This window comes from Octopus bimaculoides, chromosome 26 (assembly GCF_046866305.1).
Source record: "Octopus bimaculoides isolate indiv1 chromosome 26, ASM4686630v1, whole genome shotgun sequence".
Classification (NCBI taxonomy): Eukaryota; Metazoa; Mollusca; class Cephalopoda; order Octopoda; family Octopodidae; genus Octopus; species Octopus bimaculoides.
The window spans coordinates 1734352-1759451 of NC_142953.1; the positions used below are offsets into that span (position 1 = coordinate 1734352).

Sequence of the window (25100 nt, forward strand, 5' to 3'; positions counted from 1 at the left end):
GTCTACCAATATTGTTGGGAAAGAAAAAGAGTCAAGGTATACATAATTGAATTTTTTAATGACTGAAATAACAAGTAATTAAAAATGTAACATTTCATGTGTCGCAACCTTATATTATATATATATTATATATATATTATATATATTATATATATATATATATATATAGTATATATATATATATAGTATATAAATAGTATATATATATATATATATATATATATATATATATATATATATATACACACACACACACACACACACACACATATATATACAGGGTGCATAAGATATTTGAGGATAGATTTATGTTTATAAAAAAAAACAAATATATAATAACAGATAATAACTTTATTTATCAAAAAATGCTAGGAGGGTAAAAATAAACCTTCTTTTCTATAATGTTATTCGATAAAGCCACCTTCAGCTTCAACAATTGCTTCTATATGAGATGTAAATCATCTCCATGCTTGAATCAAGTGGTCCTGGTTCGTTTTGAACATTACTCTGATTATGGCAGCTTTCAAAGAATCTTTGGTGTTACGGGTGTGTTCATTGACCTCTCTCTCAACAACGCTCCACATGCAATAGTCCAATGGATAGAGATCTGGAGAATTAGGAGGCCAAATGTTAGGGGTTATGTGATCATGAAAATATTCAGCCATCCATTCCTGTGTTACTAGAGCCACGTGTCATAGTGCATAGTCTTACTGAAACATATATTTCTTTCTATTGCATATCCAGGGCTTAACAATTGTTTCCAGGACCTCAATGTAGGTGGCAGAGTTAACACTAAAGCCTTGTGGAAAGAAGTAAGGAGGTATCACATGTCCTTCATTGCTGACAACCCCTAAAACCATGACGGCATGCTCCAGCATGGGCTCAGTGATTCAGTTACTGAATGCAGTAAATGAAAAGGACACTATACAGTAATCTATTGATGCAATTATGCCATGCATATAACTCAATATTTTCAAGTATTAATCTGTTTTAATATTGAAATTTACATATAAAAATTAAAGTTTTATTTGTCAGTTTGTGTGATTCTTTTTTTTAAATTTTTGTTTGCTTTGAGTTATTTAATCTCTTAATTATGTTTTCCTCTAACAATCATTGTACAGTCTTATAATTCACTGGTGAGGTTAGAATATAATTGAAACATGTTCAGAGTTATCTCTCATGCTTGGCAAAAATTCTGGAAATAATTTAGCGACTGACAATTGTTGTGATTTGTTTTGTTGGCTTTGAGTTATTCAAACTATTGATTATGTTTCCTGATAACAACCATTGTACAGTCTTGTTATGGTGAAAGTTATGATTTACTGTTGAGGCCAGAATGTGACTGAAACATGTTCAGAGTTGTCTCCGATGCTTGGCAAAAATTCTTGACAATTGTCAGCACACATTTATTTCTACCTAACTTTTTAATGTCTCATCTTAATCTTCTTAGCCCACTTATTCCTGGGATCCCCGTGGGAGCAGAGGTCTGAAGCCTGCTTTCCATTGAGTCCTGTCAGAAGCAACTGCCTTCAATCGATCCAGCTGAATTTCCAAGCAGGGCCAACCAACCTCATGGATGTTATTCAACCCTTTTGCTTGTAGTCTGTGTGGTTGTGAGGTTCATTTTGTGAACATGTGATTCCGGATTTGGTCTCACTGCACAACTTTATTTGACAGCGCCTTCTACTTTTGCTCCAGACTGACTGATGCCTTCCAATTTGTTTGGTGGAGACCATATAAAGCCCATTGTGTGTGTATGCCCAGGCATGCCTAACTATCATCATCACCCCCACCACCATCATCATCATCATCATCATCATCATTATCAGTACCATCCGAAAAAAAGAAAACCGTTGGAAAACCAGTTATAGCAGAGACTCCATCTAAGAATATCTGAAGAAGGAATTGTAATTCCGAAATATCATCAGACTATAGATAACCAAATTACAACAGGTATATAGTCCATTTTTGTATTATAGTGCATTGTTGTTCCATTCAAAACTTTTTATTTTTTACATATATATATAAAGTATAAGTTAGAGGTGTTTAAGCTCTCTAAGGGATAGAAGTATCCAGAGGCACTCCTGGTAATTACCCTCACCTTGCACAACTAATTAAATAATGGCTTTTTAGCATCAAAGACACTTCAATTTGTTGTTTCTCCTCCATTTCCTTATCGTCTCTCTCTCTCTCTCTCTCTCTCTCTATATATATATATATATATATATATATATAGTTGAAATTTATAGAAAAACAAATGACAAAGATAGGTATATGAACAATAAGCAGGTGTATTAGTTTGACGCTTGGGAAAAGAAAAAAGCACTTTATTTCGTGTTGCTCCAGTTTAATCATCAGGTTTCAGTCACTAACTACGGCCATTCTGGAGTATCACCTTGAAGAACTTTGGTCGAACAAACCAATCGCCTTTCGTCGACCTGCCAGATTACGCTGACGGAAGTACACCAACACCGGTTGCGAAGTGGTGATGGGAAACAAAGACACGGACACACGTTTATGTAAAGGGCACAGGCATTTTTCAGTTTGTCTACGTTTTTGAGGACAAAATAATAATAATAATAATAACAGAAATAGTTGATAAAATTCATGTTCTGTAAGAAAAGGTGAGTTCCAATGTTTCAGAAAGGATTTCTTAGAAGAAATGAAGAAATATTTTTAAAAAACAGAAAAGGGAAAAAAAAGGCTGTCAAATTCGTGATAATCCACATTAAGTAAAATAGAGTTAGCTCCCTTCGGAAACTTGTTTCTCAACGAAGAAAAGACATTTAACTTCGTCGAATGAATGGATAGATTTGTTGTGAAAAAACAGAAATTAATTGCTACAAATGAAAAACTAACTGCATTGGAAGAAGAACATGACGAAAAAGAACCCCAAACTGAAGGTATGGATTTATATATATATATATATATATATATTATACTTTTGTTTTTATTTCAAACAAGCCACCACGTTTAACTGATGTAAGAGTTTTAAGAAAGTTACGTGAGTAAAACCTTCGTTATTTATGTCTCTCTAGGAATTTTGACCACTAAATAATAAGTTTTGTGTTTATATATATATACCAGGCGATCTTTCGATACTAATCCTGTTTTTTGTCAGCGTTTGTTTCTATTAATTCGGCATTTTCCGTAAGGGAAGAGTTTCTTTGTTCTGCTAAGCAGCAGGGAAAAAGAAAAAAAGCAAATATAAACACACACACACACACTCTCTCTATCTATCTATCTCTCTTTGCCCCTCCCTTTAAAACACGTCAGTTATCTCTCGGCTTCTCTCTATCTATCTATTTATCTCTCTCTTTCTATATATGCATATATCCATGTACATATATCTACATCTATATGTATACATACATGCATATATGGGTACAGGGCATCACAAAAAAAACGTTAAACTATATATATATGTACATACACACACACACACACACACACATATATATACATACATATATACACACCAAGCTTTATCTATATCGTTACCTTTCCCCCCAATCTCCCTCTCTCTATATATATGTATACATACATACATATAGAAGAGATAGAGAGAGAGAGAGTGTGTTTATGTTTGCTTTTTTTCTTTTTCTATGTTTCTTCCCTTACGGAAAATGCCGAATTGATGTAAACAAATGCATGTGCTCGCTTGGCATTTCTAGTACTTGGGCTCAAGGCCAAAATTTTGTGGGAAGAGACTAATCGACTTCAATGTTCAACTGATATGTTCATTTTATCGACCTCAAAAGGATGAAAGGCAAAGTCGACCCCCGACGGCATTTGTGGCCTAATGCACTTTCGTACCTCTCCTTGAAAAATGCATTTTTTCGGATTCCTACGTTTTAGATGTCCGAGATTACGAATATACAACCCCCACCCCCACTCGCTACCATCCCCTCCCCCAATTAAAATTTTGAGCGTTTTCGAAAATCTTTTTTCCCTATGTTTTAAATGACGGAGATTCCGAATATGCAAGAAACCACGTTTTCAATAGCATATAGATACGTGTTTAAAGAGATAACAGTAAAACCGTCTTCTATAGGGCTTTCCTATAAGTAGGTTATCTCCCTTGGCTAGGCGGCGCTCCATGTAGATAATTACACTTCCGGAGGCTAACCCACGCCATTGTTATTGTTTTACGTCTTATCATGGATATAAAGCAGCTTGATGATTCAGCTATCGAAGTACTTACTGTGCCTGAGTTAAAGAAATATTTAAGATTATATGGACAGTATGTTACTGGAAGAAAGGCGGACTTGATTGAAAGGTTGAAAGGTATAAAAATTCTGTCGATGAAGAATGTCAACAAAGTAAATTCATCGGACGATAAGGCTGAAGTATCGGACGATACTTCAGACAGGAATAAGCAGAAGCTTATATCTCCTCTCGGTGAAGTATTGCCTGATCTAAAGATCTTTGTAAGTTGCCGAATTTCACAGATAATGACATAATTACCTCGTGCTATGGATGAAAGCAAAGCAACGGTTAAGGAGTGGCATATTTTACCACGACAGACACGTACACAGCATCGAATACCACGATGTGAGTGAAAGCTGCTCTCACTGTATTGTCCGGTGTCTGGTAATCCCTTCGATACCGACATCAAACCAAAAAAAGAATCCTGACCACAGAGTGTGGGTAATTATGTCAAAGGTCACTGGCAATGTGCATTCAGCTGATTGCAACTGTTAAAGCAAGTCACTGGGCATGCGTACATGTCATACGGGAGAGTTCCAATCAGGGGTGGGTAACACCTTATAGGAAAGCCCTATAGGACCGCTACATTTAGTTGACAAATATATTTTATGAATAAACGGACAGGAATAAATAGACAAACAAATAGATAAATGGATGAAAAAGTTCAAAATTTAAAATCGGGGGTGAAATTTGAGCCCCTTATTAAACTTTATAACATTAATGTTCGTTTCTCATAAACTGGTGTATATTTAATTTACGATTATTTAAGGCAAACACAAGTAAAACGCTAATTCTTTTCACTTTAATGCTTTTGTCTGTATTTGATTTCTATCTACATGTTTTCGTCAGTTTGCTACAATCTCTTTAAAGAACAAGCACAAATACATATATAACATATACACGCACAATGGGCTTCTTTTGGTTTCTGCATAACTAGACCATTCTCAAGGTTCTGGTCAGCCTGGGACTATAGAAGAAGACACTCAAGGTACCACACAGTGAGACTGAACTCCGAACCATGTGGTTGGGAAGCTAACTTCTTACCACATAGCCACCCCTGCACCTGTTTCTGAAAACTGCAGAGCACTGAACTAGATACTTTCTTAAGAAGTATTCAAATTGTAACACTGGGAGATAAAAACTTAACCCTTTAGTATTCATATTTCTCTACCAAATGTAATGCTTGTTTATTCACATTATTTTGAATTAATCTATGCATTATTTCACAGTTTTGAGATTTCAATGATGTGACTTTATTCTTAGAACGACATTGTGAGAAAGCCAGGTCTGGCTTGATTGAACACAAAACAGAATATTTGTTGCAGATATGGCCATTTTTAAATGCTAAGGGGTTAATGTTTAGAACGCTACTGAAACATGTTCAATCTTCAGGCAGGCTTATACTAGTTCTAACCTCTTCTGGTATTGCTATACTACCTTTTTCCAAGGTAGAACAACAGCTCACTCATGGCTGAAGATTCCAATAGAGCTACATCAACCTGTCACACCCTGTTTACTCATGCTCTTGCAGAACTGACTTAAGAATCAGCAACAATTATTTGGGATGAAGCTTTAATATTATCATCATCATCATTTAACATTAATTTTCCATGCTGGTATGGGTTGGATAGTTTGATAGGTTCTGGTGAGCTGCAGGGCTGTGCAGAACTTCAATGTCAGCTTTGGTAAGCTTTCTTTGGCTGGATGCCCTTCCTAATGCCAACACCCTTACAGTGTGTACTGGATGCATTTTAAAGTGGCACTAGTTCTCGTGAAGTTGCAAGTAACTTCCAAGGCAAAAAAAAAAAAAACACACAGAAAAAGGAAGTGGCTCATTTTCCTCAAGATGATAAAATAATGATGATGATATCTGAAGAATATAATCTCCAAATTCCAAATGACTGATATCGTTAACACATTTGTTAATTTATTTTCACAGCACCTTTGATATGGAGGAAGATAACAGCTGAGAAATTAGACTGCGATTATCTGTTGTTGTACAGTAAATCTGAGGCTGATAAACTGCTTCGAGAATGTGAAGAGACTTTAAACTACAACTCGGGTCGTTTAGCTCAGGTCCAAGTTTTTGGGAAATGGCATGACATCCCACGGAAACAGGTAAGAATGCAATTTCGTGTGTTCATATTGACTTATTTTCCTGCAGAAGGTCATTCACAGGCAGCCCCAACGATTTGGGGCAGACAAGGTCTTTCAACTCAGCCAAGAGAAGGTAACTCCATAGAACTCCTGCATCTTGATAACTACTGAACACACGGTACTTGTTTCACCAGCTCACTATAAGTTTTAGCACAGGTCCTCAGAAATTCCTAGTTGGTGCCCAGCGTGCTGGAAGAACAATGGGAATGAGGCAGCACTTAGCTTTTGTTGAACCATGTCTGTAGAATCTGCTTTGAGCCCAGGCTATTTCTGTTCCGATAATTGAGTGTGACTTGGCACCAGACATGTTTACACAAGGAGTACTTTGCTGCAGGTGTCGATTAGCTACAGGAAAGACATCCAAGTAAAAGAAAATCTGCCTCACTGAATTCCGTCAGCCACCCAGCAAACATAGAAAAGTGGACTGAAGAGCATGAGTGGTAAGAAGCTTGCTTCCCAACCACATGGTTCCAGGTTCAGTCCCATTGTGTGGCACCTTGGGCAAGTGTCTTATGTTATAGCCACAGGCTGACCAAAGCCTGGTGAATGGATTTGGTAGACAGAAACTGAAAGAAACGATGTGAAATTGTAATGATCTTTTTGATTGGAAAATCGGACTGGAGCCTGGTGCAGCTCTCCAGCTTACCAGTTCCAGTCAAACCGTCCAACCCATGCCAGCATGGAAAGTGGACGTTAAATGATGATGATGATAATATATATATATATATATATGTGTGGCAGAATTCATTGTATTACACGGTATACTAATATCTCTATTTTTCCTTTTCCGCCAACAGGTTGCTCATGGCAACGAAGGCTTACATTATACATTTTCCGGAAACACTGTACCAGCTCGTCCTTGGACTCCGCTTCTCCTGAAGATAAAAGAAAAAATTACACAAGTCACTGGTCATTCCTTTAATTTTGTCCTTATCAACAGGTAACTGCCATTGATTTTCATCATTCCCTATCATCAGCAGTGTTGGTCACTAATGGATTAGACATATTCTTTTCTACTCTAGCCACAAGGCCTGAAATTTTGGGGGAGGGGGCCAGTCAATTAGATCGTCCCCGGTACACAACTGGTACTTAATTTATCGTCCCTGAAAGGATAAAAGGCAAAGTCGACCTTGGCAGAATTTGAACTCAGAACATAAAGACAGGCGAAATACCACTAAGCATTTTGCCCAGTGTGCTACCAATTCTGCCAGCTCGCTGCCTTTGTTGGTTTGTAGGATTTCAGTTCCTGGTCTGTGGGTCATTGTTTAACCCCAAGTCAGTCCTGATCAGTCAGACCATCTTCACCGTCATTTAATCCTTTATCATTTCAGATTACTGTAATGCTTATATCTGATTATATTGTTTTGGATTAATCATGGATTATCTCATAGCTTTGAGAGTTCAATGATGTGATTGTTTACTTTTACAATTACTCTGTAGGGTATGTGTGATAGGCCAGATCTAGCCAGCGTAAAGCAGGGAGAATACTTAATATATGTACATCTTGATATATATGTCATTAACATTAACACTTTAGCATTCAGATGCTAAAACAAGTAGAATATTTGGGTTGGATATAGATGGGCTAAATGCTAAAGAGTTAATCTGTCTTGGCATTGTGATTAACTGCCTGTTCCCTGTGTCCTTTTCTTCTAATCCCTTTTTATCAATCTTCAGATACAAGGATGGAAATGACCACATGGGAGAACACAGAGACGATGAGAAGGATCTTGTGAGACTCAGTCCTATAGCATCGCTGTCCCTTGGCCAAGCTCGTGGTTTTGTGTTCCGTCATGAATGTGCTCGTGGCAGCCAGAGCAAGAAAGGGGCACCAAAACTGGACATTGACCCCATCAAGATACAGCTACAGCATGGAAGTCTTTTAATGATGAACTATCCGACCAATGTGTATTGGTACCATTCACTGCCCCAACGCAAGAGACTTCCGGCTGTCAGAATCAATATGACCTTCAGAGATATGGTTATCAAGTAAATTTCACTTCTCTCTGTCCTTCTTTATTGAGAATAATTAATCTCCACAACGTAAATCTGTACCTGCCGACGCAACAGCGTGCCTCGCGCCGCAAAAACGTGCCCAAAGCCGTAACTTAGCAGTTTGGCAAAAGAGACCGATAGAATAAGTACTAGGCTTACAAAGAATAAGTCCTGGGGTCGATTTGCTCGACTAAAGGCGGTGCTCCAGCATGGCCACAGTCAAATGACAAACAAGAGTAAAGAGGAGAAAAAAATACATGATTATAAACAGTTATCCTCATCGGCTCATCAAACATAAGGCTTAAAATTAATATTTTAATATATTTTCAGTTTATTTTGGAGAAGAAAAAAAAATTATTGTTTCTGCTGCTGACTGGAATAATTTTATTTATAATATTTTACATATTTTCCTGTTATTGAGTACCAAAGTTTCTCCATTGCTGAAAGAAAATGTTCTCACTTAAGATTAAGGGACACGGGCATAGTATTAAAACTACCTTTCCCTAAACTTCTTTCTGTCCTGGTTTTATTTCCTCCTTGGCTCATTTGTCCCTTTCTCGGTTTTTCTCTCGGGAGGGGAGATGGGAACAAAAAAAAAAAACACTTTTTTTTTTTTTTTTGGTGTATTTCAGTCCTTGAGAAATTTCAGAAAACAAAACTTCAGATCTTTTTGCACCTAGTTTGTCGTGAATTAACCATTATGAGGACATAAAACAAAAAAAAAATTCACATAATAATAATAATAAAAAAAAAGATGGAATCAAAAAGAAATGATGTTTTCGACAAAATGGCTTCACTAATTGGCCCTTTTTTTTTTGTATTTGTTTGCGTAATTATTTTTGCAGATTTCTGTCTCTGTTAATTACATTGCAAAAAAAAAAAAAAAATGCATAAAAACAAAAAGAGTCAGTGGAACCACTTAAAAAGATGCAGGTACATAAAGGTGAAACAGGTACATGAAATAGGGTCCATTACAAGGAATTCAAGTGTCACCCCCTTGGGGGGTTTTGAATGTCTGAAGGTGTACGTATATATATATATATATACACACACACACACACACAATGACACGATAGTAAAGTCCTTATATATATATATATATATATATATATATATGGTGATGATATGGTTGGAGAGTCAAAGAGGCCACACATTCTCCAGTTTGTGAAATCAGAGAGTTTATAGTCGAGGTTAAAGTTCAGTGTTTCACACGAGAAAAGAAGGAAGAAGTTCTTTTCACTTTGCTTTCCTTGATTCGTTCTTCTGCCAATTCGTTCCGTGTCTCTTGGATCAGTCTCTTGCGCATCTGAATGTCGATCAGATCCTCCATGTCATTCTGGAAAGAAACGGAAGAAAAATAAATGCATGAACGATATAAGCTAATATATATGTATGCGTGTGTGTGTATATATATATATATATATAACGTGAGAGAGTTAGGGGTTGGGGGTTCAACCCACTAAGGGATAGTATCTATCCAGTATACTGCTGGGAGGGTACCCAATTATTGCTACACTAGTGCTATACTAAGTGCAATCAATGGGAGCGGGTAAAAGTGGAGGTTTTACCCCAAATTTGTATAACAATTAGAAAATGGAGGATAATACGCTGAACCCAACTACTTGCAGACGGTGTATCCCGTTGAATTCATTAATTTAATTCAGAGCAAAAGTGACAAAGGGAGGAAGAAAAGAAAAAGAAAGAAAGAACCAAAGCACAGGTGTCCATGGCAGACTATGTTATTTTGACAACATGGTTTACATATAGAAGTACAAAGTACATAAGGAATTAGAGGAACGAAAGAACGTACGTACGTAATTACGTATGTACGATCGAACAAACGAACGTACGTAATTACGTAGGTACGAACGAACGAACGTACGTAGAGTAAGAACGAACGTACGTACGTAATTACGTATGTACAATCGAACGAACGAACAAACGTATATAGGTTCGTACGAATGATCGAACGACCGAAAGAAAATGAACGTACGTAATTACGAACGAACGAACGTAATAACGTAGGTACGTTCGTACGAATACTCGAAAGAACGAACGAATGATCAAACGACCGAAAGAAAGAATGAACGTACGTAATTACGTACGTACGTATGAACGAATAAAAGAACGTACGTACGTAATTACGTATGTACAATCGAACGAACGAACAAACGTATATACGTACGTACGAATGCACGAAAGAACGAACGAATGATCGAACGACGGAAAGAAAGAAAAAACGCACGTAATTACGAACGAACGTACGTAATTACGAACTAAATAACGTAGGTACGTACGTACGTATGAACGAACAAACGAACGAAAGAACGTACGTACGTAATTACGTATGTACGATCGAACAAACGAACGAACGTACGTTCGTAAGAACAAACGTGCGTAAGTAAGAACGAACGCACTAACGAACAAACGTATGTATGTACGTACGAATGCACGAAAGAACGAACGAATGATTGAACGACCGAAAGAAAGAATGAACGTACGTAATTACGTAGGTATATATGAACGAACAAAAGAACGTACGTACGTAATTACGTATGTAAAATCGAACGAACGAACGTACGTACGTAAAAACGAAAGAACAAACGTATATAGGTTCGTACGAATGATCGAACGACCGAAAGAATGAAAGTACGTAATTACGAACGAACGTACGTAATAACGTAGGTACGTTCGTACGAATACACGAAAGAACGAACGAACGTAATTACGTAGGTACGTACGTACGTATGAACGAACAAAAGAACGTACGTACGTAATTACGTATGTACAATCGAACGAACGAACGTACGTACGTAAGAACGAACGAACAAACGTATATACGTTCGTACGAATGATCGTACGACCGAAAGAAAGAATGAACGTACGTAATTACGAACGAACGTACGTAATTACGTAGGTACGGACGTACGTATGAACGAACGAACGTACATACGAACGAACGTACGTAAAGTAAGAACGAACGTATGTACGTAATTACGTATGTACAATCGAACGAACGAACGTACGTACGTAAAAACGAACGAACAAACGTATAGAGGTTCGTACGAATGATCGAACGACCGAAAGAAAGAATGAACGTACGTAATTACGAACGAACGAACGTAATAACGTAGGTAAGTTCGTACGAATACTCGAAAGAACGAACGAATGATCAAACGACCGAAAGAAGGAATGAACGTACGTAATTACGTAGGTACGTACGTACGTATGAACGAATAAAAGAACGTACGTACGTAATTACTTATGTACAATCGAACGAACGAACGTACGTACGTAAGAACGAACGAACAAACGTATATAGGTTCGTACGAATGATCGAACGACCGAAAGAAAGAATGAACGTACGTAATTACGAACGAACGTACGTAATTACGTAGGTACGGACGTACGTATGAACGAACGAACGTACGAACGAACGCACGTAATTACGAACGTAATTACGTAGGTACGTACGTACGTATGAACGAACAAACGAACGAAAGAACGTACGTACGTAATTACGTATGTACGATCGAACAAACGAACGAACGTACGTTCGTAAGAACAAACGTATGTAAGTAAGAACGAACGCACTAACGAACAAACGTATGTATGTACGTACGAATGCACGAAAGAACGAACGAATGATCGAACGACCGAAAGAAAGAATGAACGTACGTAATTACGTAGGTATATATGAACGAACAAAAGAACGTACGTATGTAATTACGTATGTACAATCGAACGAACGTAAGTACGTAAAAACGAACGAACAAACGTATATAGGTTCGTACGAATGATCGAACGACCGAAAGAAAGAATGAACGTACGTAATTACGAACGAACGTACGTAATAACGTAGGTACGTTCGTACGAATACACGTAACAACGAACGAACGTAATTACGTAGGTACGTACGTACGTATGAACGAACAAAAGAACGTACGTACGTAATTACGTATGTACAATCGAACGAACGTACGTACGTAAGAAAGAACGAACAGACGTATATACGTTCGTACGAATGATCGTACGACCGAAAGAAAGAATGAACGTACGTAATTACGTAGGTATATATGAACGAACAAAAGAACGTACGTACGTAATTACGTATGTAAAATCGAACGAACGAACGTACGTAAAAACGAAAGAACAAACGTATATAGGTTCGTACGAATGATCGAACGACCGAAAGAATGAACGTACGTAATTACGAACGAACGTACGTAATAACGTAGGTACGTTCGTACGAATACACGAAAGAACGAACGAACGAACGTAATTACGTAGGTACGTATGAACGAACAAAAGAACGTACGTACGTAATTACGTATGTACAATCGAACGAACGAACGTACGTACGTAAGAATGAACGAACAAACGTATATACGTTCGTACGAATGATCGTACGACCGAAAGAAAGAATGAACGTACGTAATTACGAACGAACGTACGTAATTACGTAGGTACGGACGTACGTATGAACGAACGAACGTACGTACGAACGAACGAACGTACGTACGTAATTACGTATGTACAATCGAACGAACGTACGTACGTAAAAACGAACGAACAAACGTATATAGGTTCGTACGAATGATCGAACGACCGAAAGAAAGAATGAACGTACGTAATTACGAACGAACGAACGTAATAACGTAGGTACGTTCGTACGAATACTCGAAAGAATGAACGAATGATCAAACGACCGAAAGAAAGAATGAACGTACGTAATTACGTAGGTACGTACGTACGTATGAACGAATAAAAGAACGTACGTACGTAATTACGTATGTACAATCGAACGAACGAACGTACGTACGTAAGAACGAACGAACAAACGTATATACGTTCGTACGAATGATCGAACGACCGAAAGAAAGAATGAACGTACGTAATTACGAACGAACGTACGTAATTACGTAGGTACGGACGTACGTATGAACGAACGAACGTACGAACGAACGCACGTAATTACGAACGTAATTACGTAGGTACGTACGTACGTATGAACGAACAAACGAACGAAAGAACGTACGAACGTAATTACGTATGTACGATCGAACAAACGAACGAACGTACGTTCGTAAGAACAAACGTATGTAAGTAAGAACGAACGCACTAACGAACAAACGTATGTATGTACGTACGAATGCACGAAAGAACGAACGAATGATCGAACGACCGAAAGAAAGAATGAACGTACGTAATTACGAACGAACGTACGTAATAACGTAGGTACGTTCGTACGAATACACGTAACAACGAACGAACGTAATTACGTAGGTACGTACGTACGTATGAACGAACAAAAGAACGTACGTACGTAATTACGTATGTACAATCGAACGAACGTACGTACGTAAGAAAGAACGAACAAACGTATATACGTTCGTACGAATGATCGTACGACCGAAAGAAAGAATGAACGTACGTAATTACGTAGGTATATATGAACGAACAAAAGAACGTACGTACGTAATTACGTATGTAAAATCGAACGAACGAACGTACGTACGTAAAAACGAAAGAACAAACGTATATAGGTTCGTACGAATGATCGAACGACCGAAAGAATGAACAACGTAATTACGAACGAACGTACGTAATAACGTAGGTACGTTCGTACGAATACACGAAAGAACGAACGAACGTAATTACGTAGGTACGTACGTACGTATGAACGAACAAAAGAACGTACGTACGTAATTACGTATGTACAATCGAACGAACGAACGTACGTACGTTAGAATGAACGAACAAACGTATATACGTTCGTACGAATGATCGTACGGCCGAAAGAAAGAATGAACGTACGTAATTACGAACGAACGTACGTAATTACGTAGGTACGGACGTACGTATGAACGAACGAACGTACGTACGAACGAACGAACGTACGTAAAGTAAGAACGAACGTACGTACGTAATTACGTATGTACAATCGAACGAACGAACGTACGTACGTAAAAACGAACGAACAAACGTATATAGGTTCGTACGAATGATCGAACGACCGAAAGAAAGAATGAACGTACGTAATTACGAACGAACGAACGTAATAACGTAGGTACGTTCGTACGAATACTCGAAAGAATGAACGAATGATCAAACGACCGAAAGAAAGAATGAACGTACGTAATTACGTAGGTACGTACGTACATATGAACGAATAAAAGAACGTACGTACGTAATTACGTATGTACAATCGAACGAACGAACGTACGTACGTAAGAACGAACGAACAAACGTATATACGTTCGTACGAATGATCGAACGACCGAAAGAAAGAATGAACGTACGTAATTACGAACGAACGTACGTAATTACGTAGGTACGGACGTACGTATGAACGAACGAACGTACGAACGAACGCACGTAATTACGAACGTAATTACGTAGGTACGTACGTACGTATGAACGAACAAACGAACGAAAGAACGTACGTACGTAATTACGTATGTACGATCGAACAAACGAACGAACGTACGTTCGTAAGAACAAACGTATGTAAGTAAGAACGAACGCACTAACGAACAAACGTATGTATGTACGTACGAATGCACGAAAGAACGAACGAATGATCGAACGACCGAAAGAAAGAATGAACGTACGTAATTACGTAGGTATATATGAACGAACAAAAGAACGTACGTACGTAATTAGGTATGTACAATCGAACGAACGTAAGTACGTAAAAACGAACGAACAAACGTATATAGGTTCGTACGAATGATCGAACGACCGAAAGAAAGAATGAACGTACGTAATTACGAACGAACGTACGTAATAACGTAGGTACGTTCGTACGAATACACGTAACAACGAACGAACGTAATTACGTAGGTACAATCGAACGAACGTACGTACGTAAGAAAGAACGAACAAACGTATATACGTTCGTACGAATGATCGAACGACCGAAAGAAAGAATGAACGTACGTAATTACGTAGTTATATATGAACGAACAAAAGAACGTACGTACGTAATTACGTATGTAAAATCGAACGAACGAACGTACGTACGTAAAAACGAAAGAACAAACGTATATAGGTTCGTACGAATGATCGAACGACCGAAAGAATGAACGTACGTAATTACGAACGAACGTACGTAATAACGTAGGTACGTTCGTACGAATACACGAAAGAACGAACGAACGTAATTACGTAGGTACGTATGAACGAACAAAAGAACGTACGTACGTAATTACGTATGTACAATCGAACGAACGAACGTACGTACGTAAGAATGAACGAACAAACGTATATACGTTCGTACGAATGATCGTACGACCGAAAGAAAGAATGAACGTACGTAATTACGAACGAACGTACGTAATTACGTAGGTACGGACGTACGTATGAACGAACGAACGTACGTACGAACGAACGAACGTACGTAAAGTAAGAACGAACGTACGTACGTAATTACGTATGTACAATCGAACGAACGAACGTACGTACGTAAAAACGAACGAACAAACGTATATAGGTTCGTACGAATGATCGAACGACCGAAAGAAAGAATGAACGTACGTAATTACGAACGAACGAACGTAATAACGTAGGTACGTTCGTACGAATACTCGAAAGAATGAACGAATGATCAAACGACCGAAAGAAAGAATGAACGTACGTAATTACGTAGGTACGTACGTACGTATGAACGAATAAAAGAACGTACGTACGTAATTACGTATGTACAATCGAACGAACGAACGTACGTACGTAAGAACGAACGAACAAACGTATATACGTTCGTACGAATGATCGAACGACCGAAAGAAAGAATGAACGTACGTAATTACGAACGAACGTACGTAATTACGTAGGTACGGACGTACGTATGAACGAACGAACGTACGTACGAACGAACGAACGTACGTAAAGTAAGAACGAACGTACGTACGTAATTACGTATGTACAATCGAACGAACGTACGTACGTAAAAACGAACGAACAAACGTATATAGGTTCGTACGAATGATCGAACGACCGAAAGAAAGAATGAACGTACGTAATTACGAACGAACGAACGTAATAACGTAGGTACGTTCGTACGAATACTCGAAAGAATGAACGAATGATCAAACGACCGAAAGAAAGAATGAACGTACGTAATTACGTAGGTACGTACGTACGTATGAACGAATAAAAGAACGTACGTACGTAATTACGTATGTACAATCGAACGAACGAACGTACGTACGTAAGAACGAACGAACAAACGTATATACGTTCGTACGAATGATCGAACGACCGAAAGAAAGAATGAACGTACGTAATTACGAACGAACGTACGTAATTACGTAGGTACGGACGTACGTATGAACGAACGAACGTACGAACGAACGCACGTAATTACGAACGTAATTACGTAGGTACGTACGTACGTATGAACGAACAAACGAACGAAAGAACGTACGTACGTAATTACGTATGTACGATCGAACAAACGAACGAACGTACGTTCGTAAGAACAAACGTGCGTAAGTAAGAACGAACGCACTAACGAACAAACGTATGTATGTACGTACGAATGCACGAAAGAACGAACGAATGATTGAACGACCGAAAGAAAGAATGAACGTACGTAATTACGTAGGTATATATGAACGAACAAAAGAACGTACGTACGTAATTACGTATGTACAATCGAACGAACGTACGTACGTAAAAACGAACGAAGAAACGTATATAGGTTCGTACGAATGATCGAACGACCGAAAGAAAGAATGAACGTACGTAATTACGAACGAATGTACGTAATAACGTTGGTACGTTCGTACGAATACACGTAACAACGAACGAACGTAATTACGTAGGTACGTACCTACGTATGAACGAACGAACGTACATAAAGTAAGAACGAACGCACTAGCGAACAAACGTATGTACGTACGTACGATTGCACGAAAGAACGAACGAATGATCGAACGACGGAAAGAAAGAAAAAACGCACGTAATTACGAACTAAATAACGTAGGTACGTACGTACGTATGAACGAACAAACGAACGAAAGAACGTACGTACGTAATTACGTATGTACGATCGAACAAACGAACGAACGTACGTTCGTAAGAACAAACGTACGTAAGTAAGAACGAACGCACTAACGAACAAACGTATGTATGTACGTACGAATGCACGAAAGAACGAACGAATGATTGAACGACCGAAAGAAAGAATGAACGTACGTAATTACGTAGGTATATATGAACGAACAAAAGAACGTCCGTACGTAATTACGTATGTACAATCGAACGAACGTACGTACGTAAAAACGAACGAACAAACGTATATAGGTTCGTACGAATGATCGAACGACCGAATGAAAGAATGAACGTACGTAATTACGAACGAACGTACGTACATAAAAACGAACGAACAAACGTATATAGGTTCGTACGAATGATCGAACGACCGAAAGAAACAATGAACGTACGTAATTACGTAGGTACGTACGTATGTATGAACGAACAAAAGAACGTACGTACGTAATTACGTATGTACAATGGAACGAACGAACGTACGTACGTAAGAACGAACGAACAAACGTATATACGTTCGTACGAATGATCGAACGACCAAAAGAAAGAATGAACGTACGTAATTACGAACGAACGTACGTAATTACGTAGGTACGGACGTACGTACGTACGAACGAACGAACGTACGTACGTACGTAATTACGTATGTACAATCGAACGAACGAACGTACGTACGTAAAAACGAACGAACAAACGTATATAGGTTCGTACGAATGATCGAACGACCGAAAGAAAATGAACGTACGTAATTACGAACGAACGAACGTAGTAACGTAGTGACGTTCGTACGAATACTCGAAAGAACGAACGAATGATCAAACGACCGAAAGAAAGAATGAACGTACGTAATTACGTACGTACGTATGAACGAATAAAAGAACGTACGTACGTAATTACGTATGTACAATCGAACGAACGAACGTACGTACGTAAGAACGAACGAACAAACGTATATACGTTCGTACGAATGATCGAACGACCGAAAGAAAGAATGAACGTACGTAATTACGAACGAACGTACGTAATTACGTAGGTACGGACGTACGTATGAACGAACGAACGTACGAACGAACGTACATAAAGTAAGAACGAACGCACTAGCGAACAAACGTATGTACGTACGTACGAATGCACGAAAGAACGAACGAATGATCGAACGACGGAAAGAAAGAAAAAACGCACGTAATTACGAACGAACGTACGTAATTACGAACTAAATAACGTAGGTACGTACGTATGAACGAACAAACGAACGAAAGAACGTACGTACGTAATTACGTATGTACGATCGAACAAACGAACGAACGTACGTTCGTAAGAACAAACGTACGTAAGTAAGAACGAACGCACTAACGAACAAACGTATGTATGTACGTACGAATGCACGAAAGAACGAACGAATGATTGAACGACCGAAAGAAAGAATGAACGTACGTAATAACGTTGGTACGTTCGTACGAATACACGAAAGAACGAACGAACGTAATTACGTAGGTACGGACGTACGTATGAACGAACGAACGTACGAACGAACGAACGTACATAAAGTAAGAACGAACGCACTAGCGAACAAACGTATGTACGTACGTACGAATGCACGAAAGAACGAACGAAATATCGAACGACGGAAAGAAAGAAAAAACGCACGTAATTACGAACGAACGTATGTAATTACGAACTAAATAACGTAGGTACGTACGTACGTATGAACGAACAAACGAACGAAAGAACGTACGTACGTAATTACGTATGTACGATCGAACAAACGAACGAACGTACGTTCGTAAGAACAAACGTACGTAAGTAAGAACGAACGCACTAACGAACAAACGTATGTATGTACGTACGAATGCACGAAAGAACGAACGAATGATCGAACGACCGAAAGAAAGAATGAACGTACGTAATTACGTAGGTATATATGAACGAACAAAAGAACGTACGTACGTAATTACGTATGTAAAATCGAACGAACCAACGTACGTACGTAAGAACGAAAGAACAAACGTATATAGGTTCGTACGAATGATCGAACGACCGAAAGAAAGAATGAACGTACGTAATTACGAACGAACGTACGTAATAACGTTGGTACGTTCGTACGAATACACGAAAGAACGAACGAACGTAATTACGTAGGTACGGACGTACATATGAACGAACGAACGTACGAACGAACGAACGTACATAAAGTAAGAACGAACGCACTAGCGAACAAACGTATGTACGTACGTACGAATGCACGAAAGAACGAACGAATGATCGAACGACGGAAAGAAAGAAAAAACGAACGTAATTACGAACGAACGTACGTAGTTACGAACTAAATAACGTAGGTACGTACGTACGTATGAACGAACAAACGAACGAAAGAACGTACGTACGTAATTACGTATGTACGATCGAACAAACGAACGAACGTACGTTCGTAAGAACAAACATACGTAAGTAAGAACGAACGCACTAACGAACAAACGTATGTATGTACGTACGAATGCACGAAAGAACGAACGAATGATCGAACGACCGAAAGAAAGAATGAACGTACGTAATTACGTAGGTATATATGAACGAACAAAAGAACGTACGTACATAATTACGTATGTACAATCGAACGAACGTACGTACGTAATTACGTATGTACAATCGAACGAACGAACGTACGTACGTAAGAACGAACGAACAACGTATATACGTTCGTACGAATGATCGTACGACCGAAAGAAAGAATGAACGTACGTAATTACGAACGAACGTACGTAATTACGTAGGTACGGACGTACGTATGAACGAACGAACGTACGTACGAACGAACGAACGTACGTAAAGTAAGAACGAACGTACGTACGTAATTACGTATGTACAATCGAACGAACGAACGTACGTACGTAAAAACGAACGAACGAACGTATATAGGTTCGTACGAATGATCGAACGACCGAAAGAAAGAATGAACGTACGTAATTACGAACGAACGTAATAACGTAGGTACGTTCGTACGAATACTCGAAAGAACGAACGAATGATCAAACGACCGAAAGAAGGAATGAACGTACGTAATTACGTAGGTACGTACGTACGTATGAACGAATAAAAGAACGTACGTACGTAATTACGTATGTACAATCGAACGAACGAACGTACGTACGTAAGAACGAACGAACAAACGTATATACGTTCGTACGAATGATCGAACGACCGAAAGAAAGAATGAACGTACGTAATTACGAACGAACGTACGTAATTACGTAGGTACGGATGTACGTATGAACGAACGAACGTACGAACGAACGAACGTACATAAAGTAAGAACGAACGCACTAGCGAACAAACGTATGTACGTACGTACGAATGCACGAAAGAACGAACGAATGATCGAACGACGGAAAGAAAGAAAAAACGCACGTAATTACGAACGAACGTACGTAATTACGAATTAAATAACGTAGGTACGTACGTACGTATGAACGAACAAACGAACGAAAGAATGTACGTACGTAATTACGTATGTACGATCGAACAAACGAACGAACGTACGTTCGTAAGAACAAACGTACGTAAGTAAGAACGAACGCACTAACGAACAAACGTATGTATGTACGTACGAATGCACGAAAGAACGAACGAATGATTGAACGACCGAAAGAAAGAATGAACGTACGTAATTACGTAGGTATATATGAACGAACAAAAGAACGTACGTACGTAATTACGTATGTAAAATCGAACGAACGAACGTACGTACGTAAAAACGAAAGAACAAACGTATATAGGTTCGTACGAATGATCGAACGACCGAAAGAAAGAATGAACGTACGTAATTACGAACGAACGTACGTAATAACGTAGGTACGTTCGTACGAATACACGTAACAACGAAAGAACGTAATTACGTAGGTACGTACGTACGTATGAACGAACAAAAGAACGTACGTACGTAATTACGTATGTACAATCGAACGAACGTACGTACGTAAGAACGAACGAACAAACGTATATACGTTCGTACAAATGATCGAACGACCGAAAGAAAGAATGAACGTACGTAATTACGAACGAACGTACGTAATTACGTAGGTACGGACGTACGTATGAACGAACGAACGAACGTACGTAAAGTAAGAACGAACGCACTAGCGAACAAACGTATGTACGTACGTACGAATGCACGAAAGAACGAACGAATGATCGAACGACCGAAAGAAAGAATGAACGTACGTAATTACGTAGGTATGTATGAACGAACAAAAGAACGTACGTACGTAATTACGTATGTACAATCGAACGAACGAACGTACGTACGTAAAAACGAACGAACAAACGTATATAGGTTCGTACGAATGATCGAACGACCGAAAGAAAGAATGAACGTACGTAATTACGAACGAACGTACGTAATTACGAACGAACGAACGTAATAACGTAGGTACGTTCGTACGAATACACGAAAGAACGAACGAACGTAATTACGTAGGTACGTAGGTACGTATGAACGAACAAAAGAACGTACGTACGTAATTACGTATGTACAATCGAACGAACGTACGTACGTAAGAACGAACGAACAAACGTATATACGTTCGTACGAATGATTGAACGACCGAAAGAAAGAATGAACGTACGTAATTACGAACGAACGTACGTAATTACGTAGGTACGGACGTACGTATGAACGAACGAACGTACGTACGAACGAACGAACGTACGTAAAGTAAGAACGAACGTACGTACGAAATTACGTATGTACAATCGAACGAACGAACGTACGTACGTAAAAACGAACGAACAAACGTATATAGGTTCGTACGAATGATCGAACGACCGAGAGAATGAACGTACGTAATTACGAACGAACGTACGTAATAACGTAGGTACGTTCGTACGAATACACGAAAGAACGAACGAACGTAATTACGTAGGTACGTACGTAAGTATGAACGAACAAAAGAACGTACGTACATAATTACGTATGTACAATCGAACGAACGAACGTACGTACGTAAGAATGAACGAACAACCGTATATACGTTCGTACGAATGATCGTACGACCGAAAGAAAGAATGAACGTACGTAATTACGAACGAACGTACGTAATTACGTAGGTACGGACGTACGTATGAACGAACGTACGTACGAACGAACGAACGTACGTACGTAATTACGTATGTACAATCGAACGAACGAACGTACGTACGTAAAAACGAACGAACAAACGTATATAGGTTCGTACGAATGATCGAACGACCGAAAGAAAGAATGAACGTACGTAATTACGAACGAACGAACGTAATAACGTAGGTACGTTCGTACGAATACTCGAAAGAATGAACGAATGATCAAACGACCGAAAGAAAGAATGAACGTACGTAATTACGTAGGTACGTACGTACGTATTAACGAATAAAAGAACGTACGTACGTAATTACGTATGTACAATCGAACGAACCGACGTACGTACGTAAGAACGAACGAACAAACGTATATACGTTCGTACGAATGATCGAACGACCGAAAGAAAGAATGAACGTACGTAATTACGTAGGTACGGACGTACGTATGAACGAACGAACGTACATAAAGTAAGAACGAACGCACTAGCGAACAAACGTATGTACGTACGTACGAATGCATGAAAGAACGAACGAATGATCGAACGACGGAAAGAAAGAAAAAACGCACGTAATTACGAACGAACGTACGTAATTACGAACTAAATAACGTAGGTACGTACGTACGTATGAACGTACAAACGAACGAAAGAACGTACGTACGTAATTACGTATGTACGATCGAACAAACGAACGAACGTACGTTCGTAAGAACAAACGTGCGTAAGTAAGAACGAACGCACTAACGAACAAACGTATGTATGTACGTACGAATGCACGAAAGAACGAACGAATGATTGAACGACCGAAAGAAAGAATGAACGTACGTAATTACGTAGGTATATATGAACGAACAAAAGAACGTACGTACGTAATTACGTATGTAAAATCGAACGAACGAACGTAAAAACGAAAGAACAAACGTATATAGGTTCGTACGAATGATCGAACGACCGAAAGAATGAACGTACGTAATTACGAACGAACGTACGTAATAACGTAGGTACGTTCGTACGAATACAGGAAAGAACGAACGAACGTAATTACGTAGGTACGTACCTAAGTATGAACGAACAAAAGAACGTACGTACATAATTACGTATGTACAATCGAACGAACGAACGTACGTACGTAAGAATGAACGAACAAACGTATATACGTTCGTACGAATGATCGTACGACCGAAAGAAAGAATGAACGTACGTAATTACGAACGAACGTACGTAATTACGTAGGTACGGACGTACGTATGAACGAACGAACGAACGTACGTAAAGTAAGAACGAACGTACGTACGTAATTACGTATGTACAATCGAACGAACGTACGTACGTAAAAACGAACGAACAAACGTATATAGGTTCGTACGAATGATCGAACGACCGAAAGAAAGAATGAACGTACGTAATTACGAATGACGAACGTAATAACGTAGGTACGTTCGTACGAATACTCGAAAGAATGAACGAATGATCAAACGACCGAAAGAAAGAATGAACGTACGTAATTACGTAGGTACGTACGTACGTATGAACGAATAAAAGAACGTACGTACGTAATTACGTATGTACAATCGAACGAACGAACGTACGTACGTAAGAACGAACGAACAAACGTATATACGTTCGTACGAATGATCGAACGACCGAAAGAAAGAATGAACGTACGTAATTACGAACGAACGTACGTAATTACGAACGAACGTACGTAATTACGTAGGTACGGACGTACGTATGAACGAACGAACGTACGTAAAGTAAGAACGAACGTACGTAAGTAATTACGTATGTACAATCGAACGAACGAACGTACGTACGTAAAAACGAACGAACAAACGTATATAGGTTCGTACGAATGATCGAACGACCGAAAGAAAGAATGAACGTACGTAATTACGAACGAACGAACGTAATAACGTAGGTACGTTCGTACGAATACTCGAAAGAACGAACGAATGATCAAACGACCGAAAGAAGGAATGAACGTACGTAATTACGTAGGTACGTACGTACGTATTAACAAATAAAAGAACGTACGTACGTAATTACGTATGTACAATCGAACGAACCGACGTACGTACGTAAGAACGAACGAACAAACGTATATACGTTCGTACGAATGATCGAACGACCGAAAGAAAGAATGAACGTACGTAATTACGAACGAACGTACGTAATTACGAACGAACGTACGTAATTACGTAGGTACGGACGTACGTATGAACGAACGTACGAACGAACGAACGTACGAACGAACGAACGTACATAAAGTAAGAACGAACGCACTAGCGAACAAACGTATGTACGTACGTACGAATGCACGAAAGAACGAACGAATGATCGAACGACGGAAAGAAAGAAAAAACGCACGTAATTACGAACGAACGTACGTAATTACGAACTAAATAACGTAGGTACGTACGTACGTATGAACGAACAAACGAACGAAAGAACGTACGTACGTAATTACGTATGTACGATCGAACAAACGAACGAACGTACGTTCGTAAGAACAAACGTACGTAAGTAAGAACGAACGCACTAACGAACAAACGTATGTATGTACGTACGAATGCA

The 25100-nt window shown here is 38.7% G+C and overlaps 2 protein-coding genes across 9 annotated transcripts in view; one reads left to right on the forward strand and one right to left on the reverse strand.

The window, feature by feature from the left end:
* The first annotated feature begins 2473 nt into the window (after nt 1-2473).
* LOC106871844 (DNA oxidative demethylase ALKBH2) lies at nt 2474-9019 on the forward strand. Of its 2 annotated transcripts, none has more exons than XM_089342665.1 (4): nt 2474-2903; nt 6149-6327; nt 7164-7306; nt 8044-9019. In XM_089342665.1, the coding sequence occupies exons 1-4, from the start codon at nt 2804-2806 to the stop codon at nt 8357-8359; spliced, it is 738 nt and encodes a 245-aa protein (XP_089198791.1). In that variant the 5' UTR covers nt 2474-2803; the 3' UTR covers nt 8360-9019. The 2 variants fall into 2 exon arrangements, with proteins under 2 accessions (XP_089198791.1, XP_089198790.1); XM_089342664.1 differs by lacking the exon at nt 2474-2903 and adding an exon at nt 4041-4287 and having other exon boundaries at nt 8044-8868.
* LOC106875845 (BICD family-like cargo adapter 1) overlaps nt 8669-25100 on the reverse strand; it is a 94721-nt gene continuing 78289 nt past the window's right edge. For 3 of the 7 annotated variants that reach the window (XM_089342658.1, XM_052977092.2, XM_052977090.2), the window contains one exon: nt 8669-9697. In XM_089342658.1, coding sequence (XP_089198784.1) covers nt 9560-9697 — 138 coding nt within the window. In that variant the 3' untranslated portion in view covers nt 8669-9559. The remainder of the gene's footprint in view (nt 9698-25100) is intronic. The other 4 variants (XR_008266877.2, XR_008266878.2, XR_016238525.1 and 1 more) reach the window with 3 other exon arrangements.

Coding starts and splice junctions, on each gene's coding strand:
- LOC106871844 (XM_089342664.1), top strand. CDS start 4,161: ATGGATATAAAGCAGCTTGATGATTCAGCTATCGAAGTACTTACTGTG. Junction 6,328..7,163: donor ATGACATCCCACGGAAACAG/GTAAGAATGCAA, acceptor TTCCGCCAACAG/GTTGCTCATGGCAACGAAGG. Junction 7,307..8,043: donor AATTTTGTCCTTATCAACAG/GTAACTGCCATT, acceptor ATCAATCTTCAG/ATACAAGGATGGAAATGACC.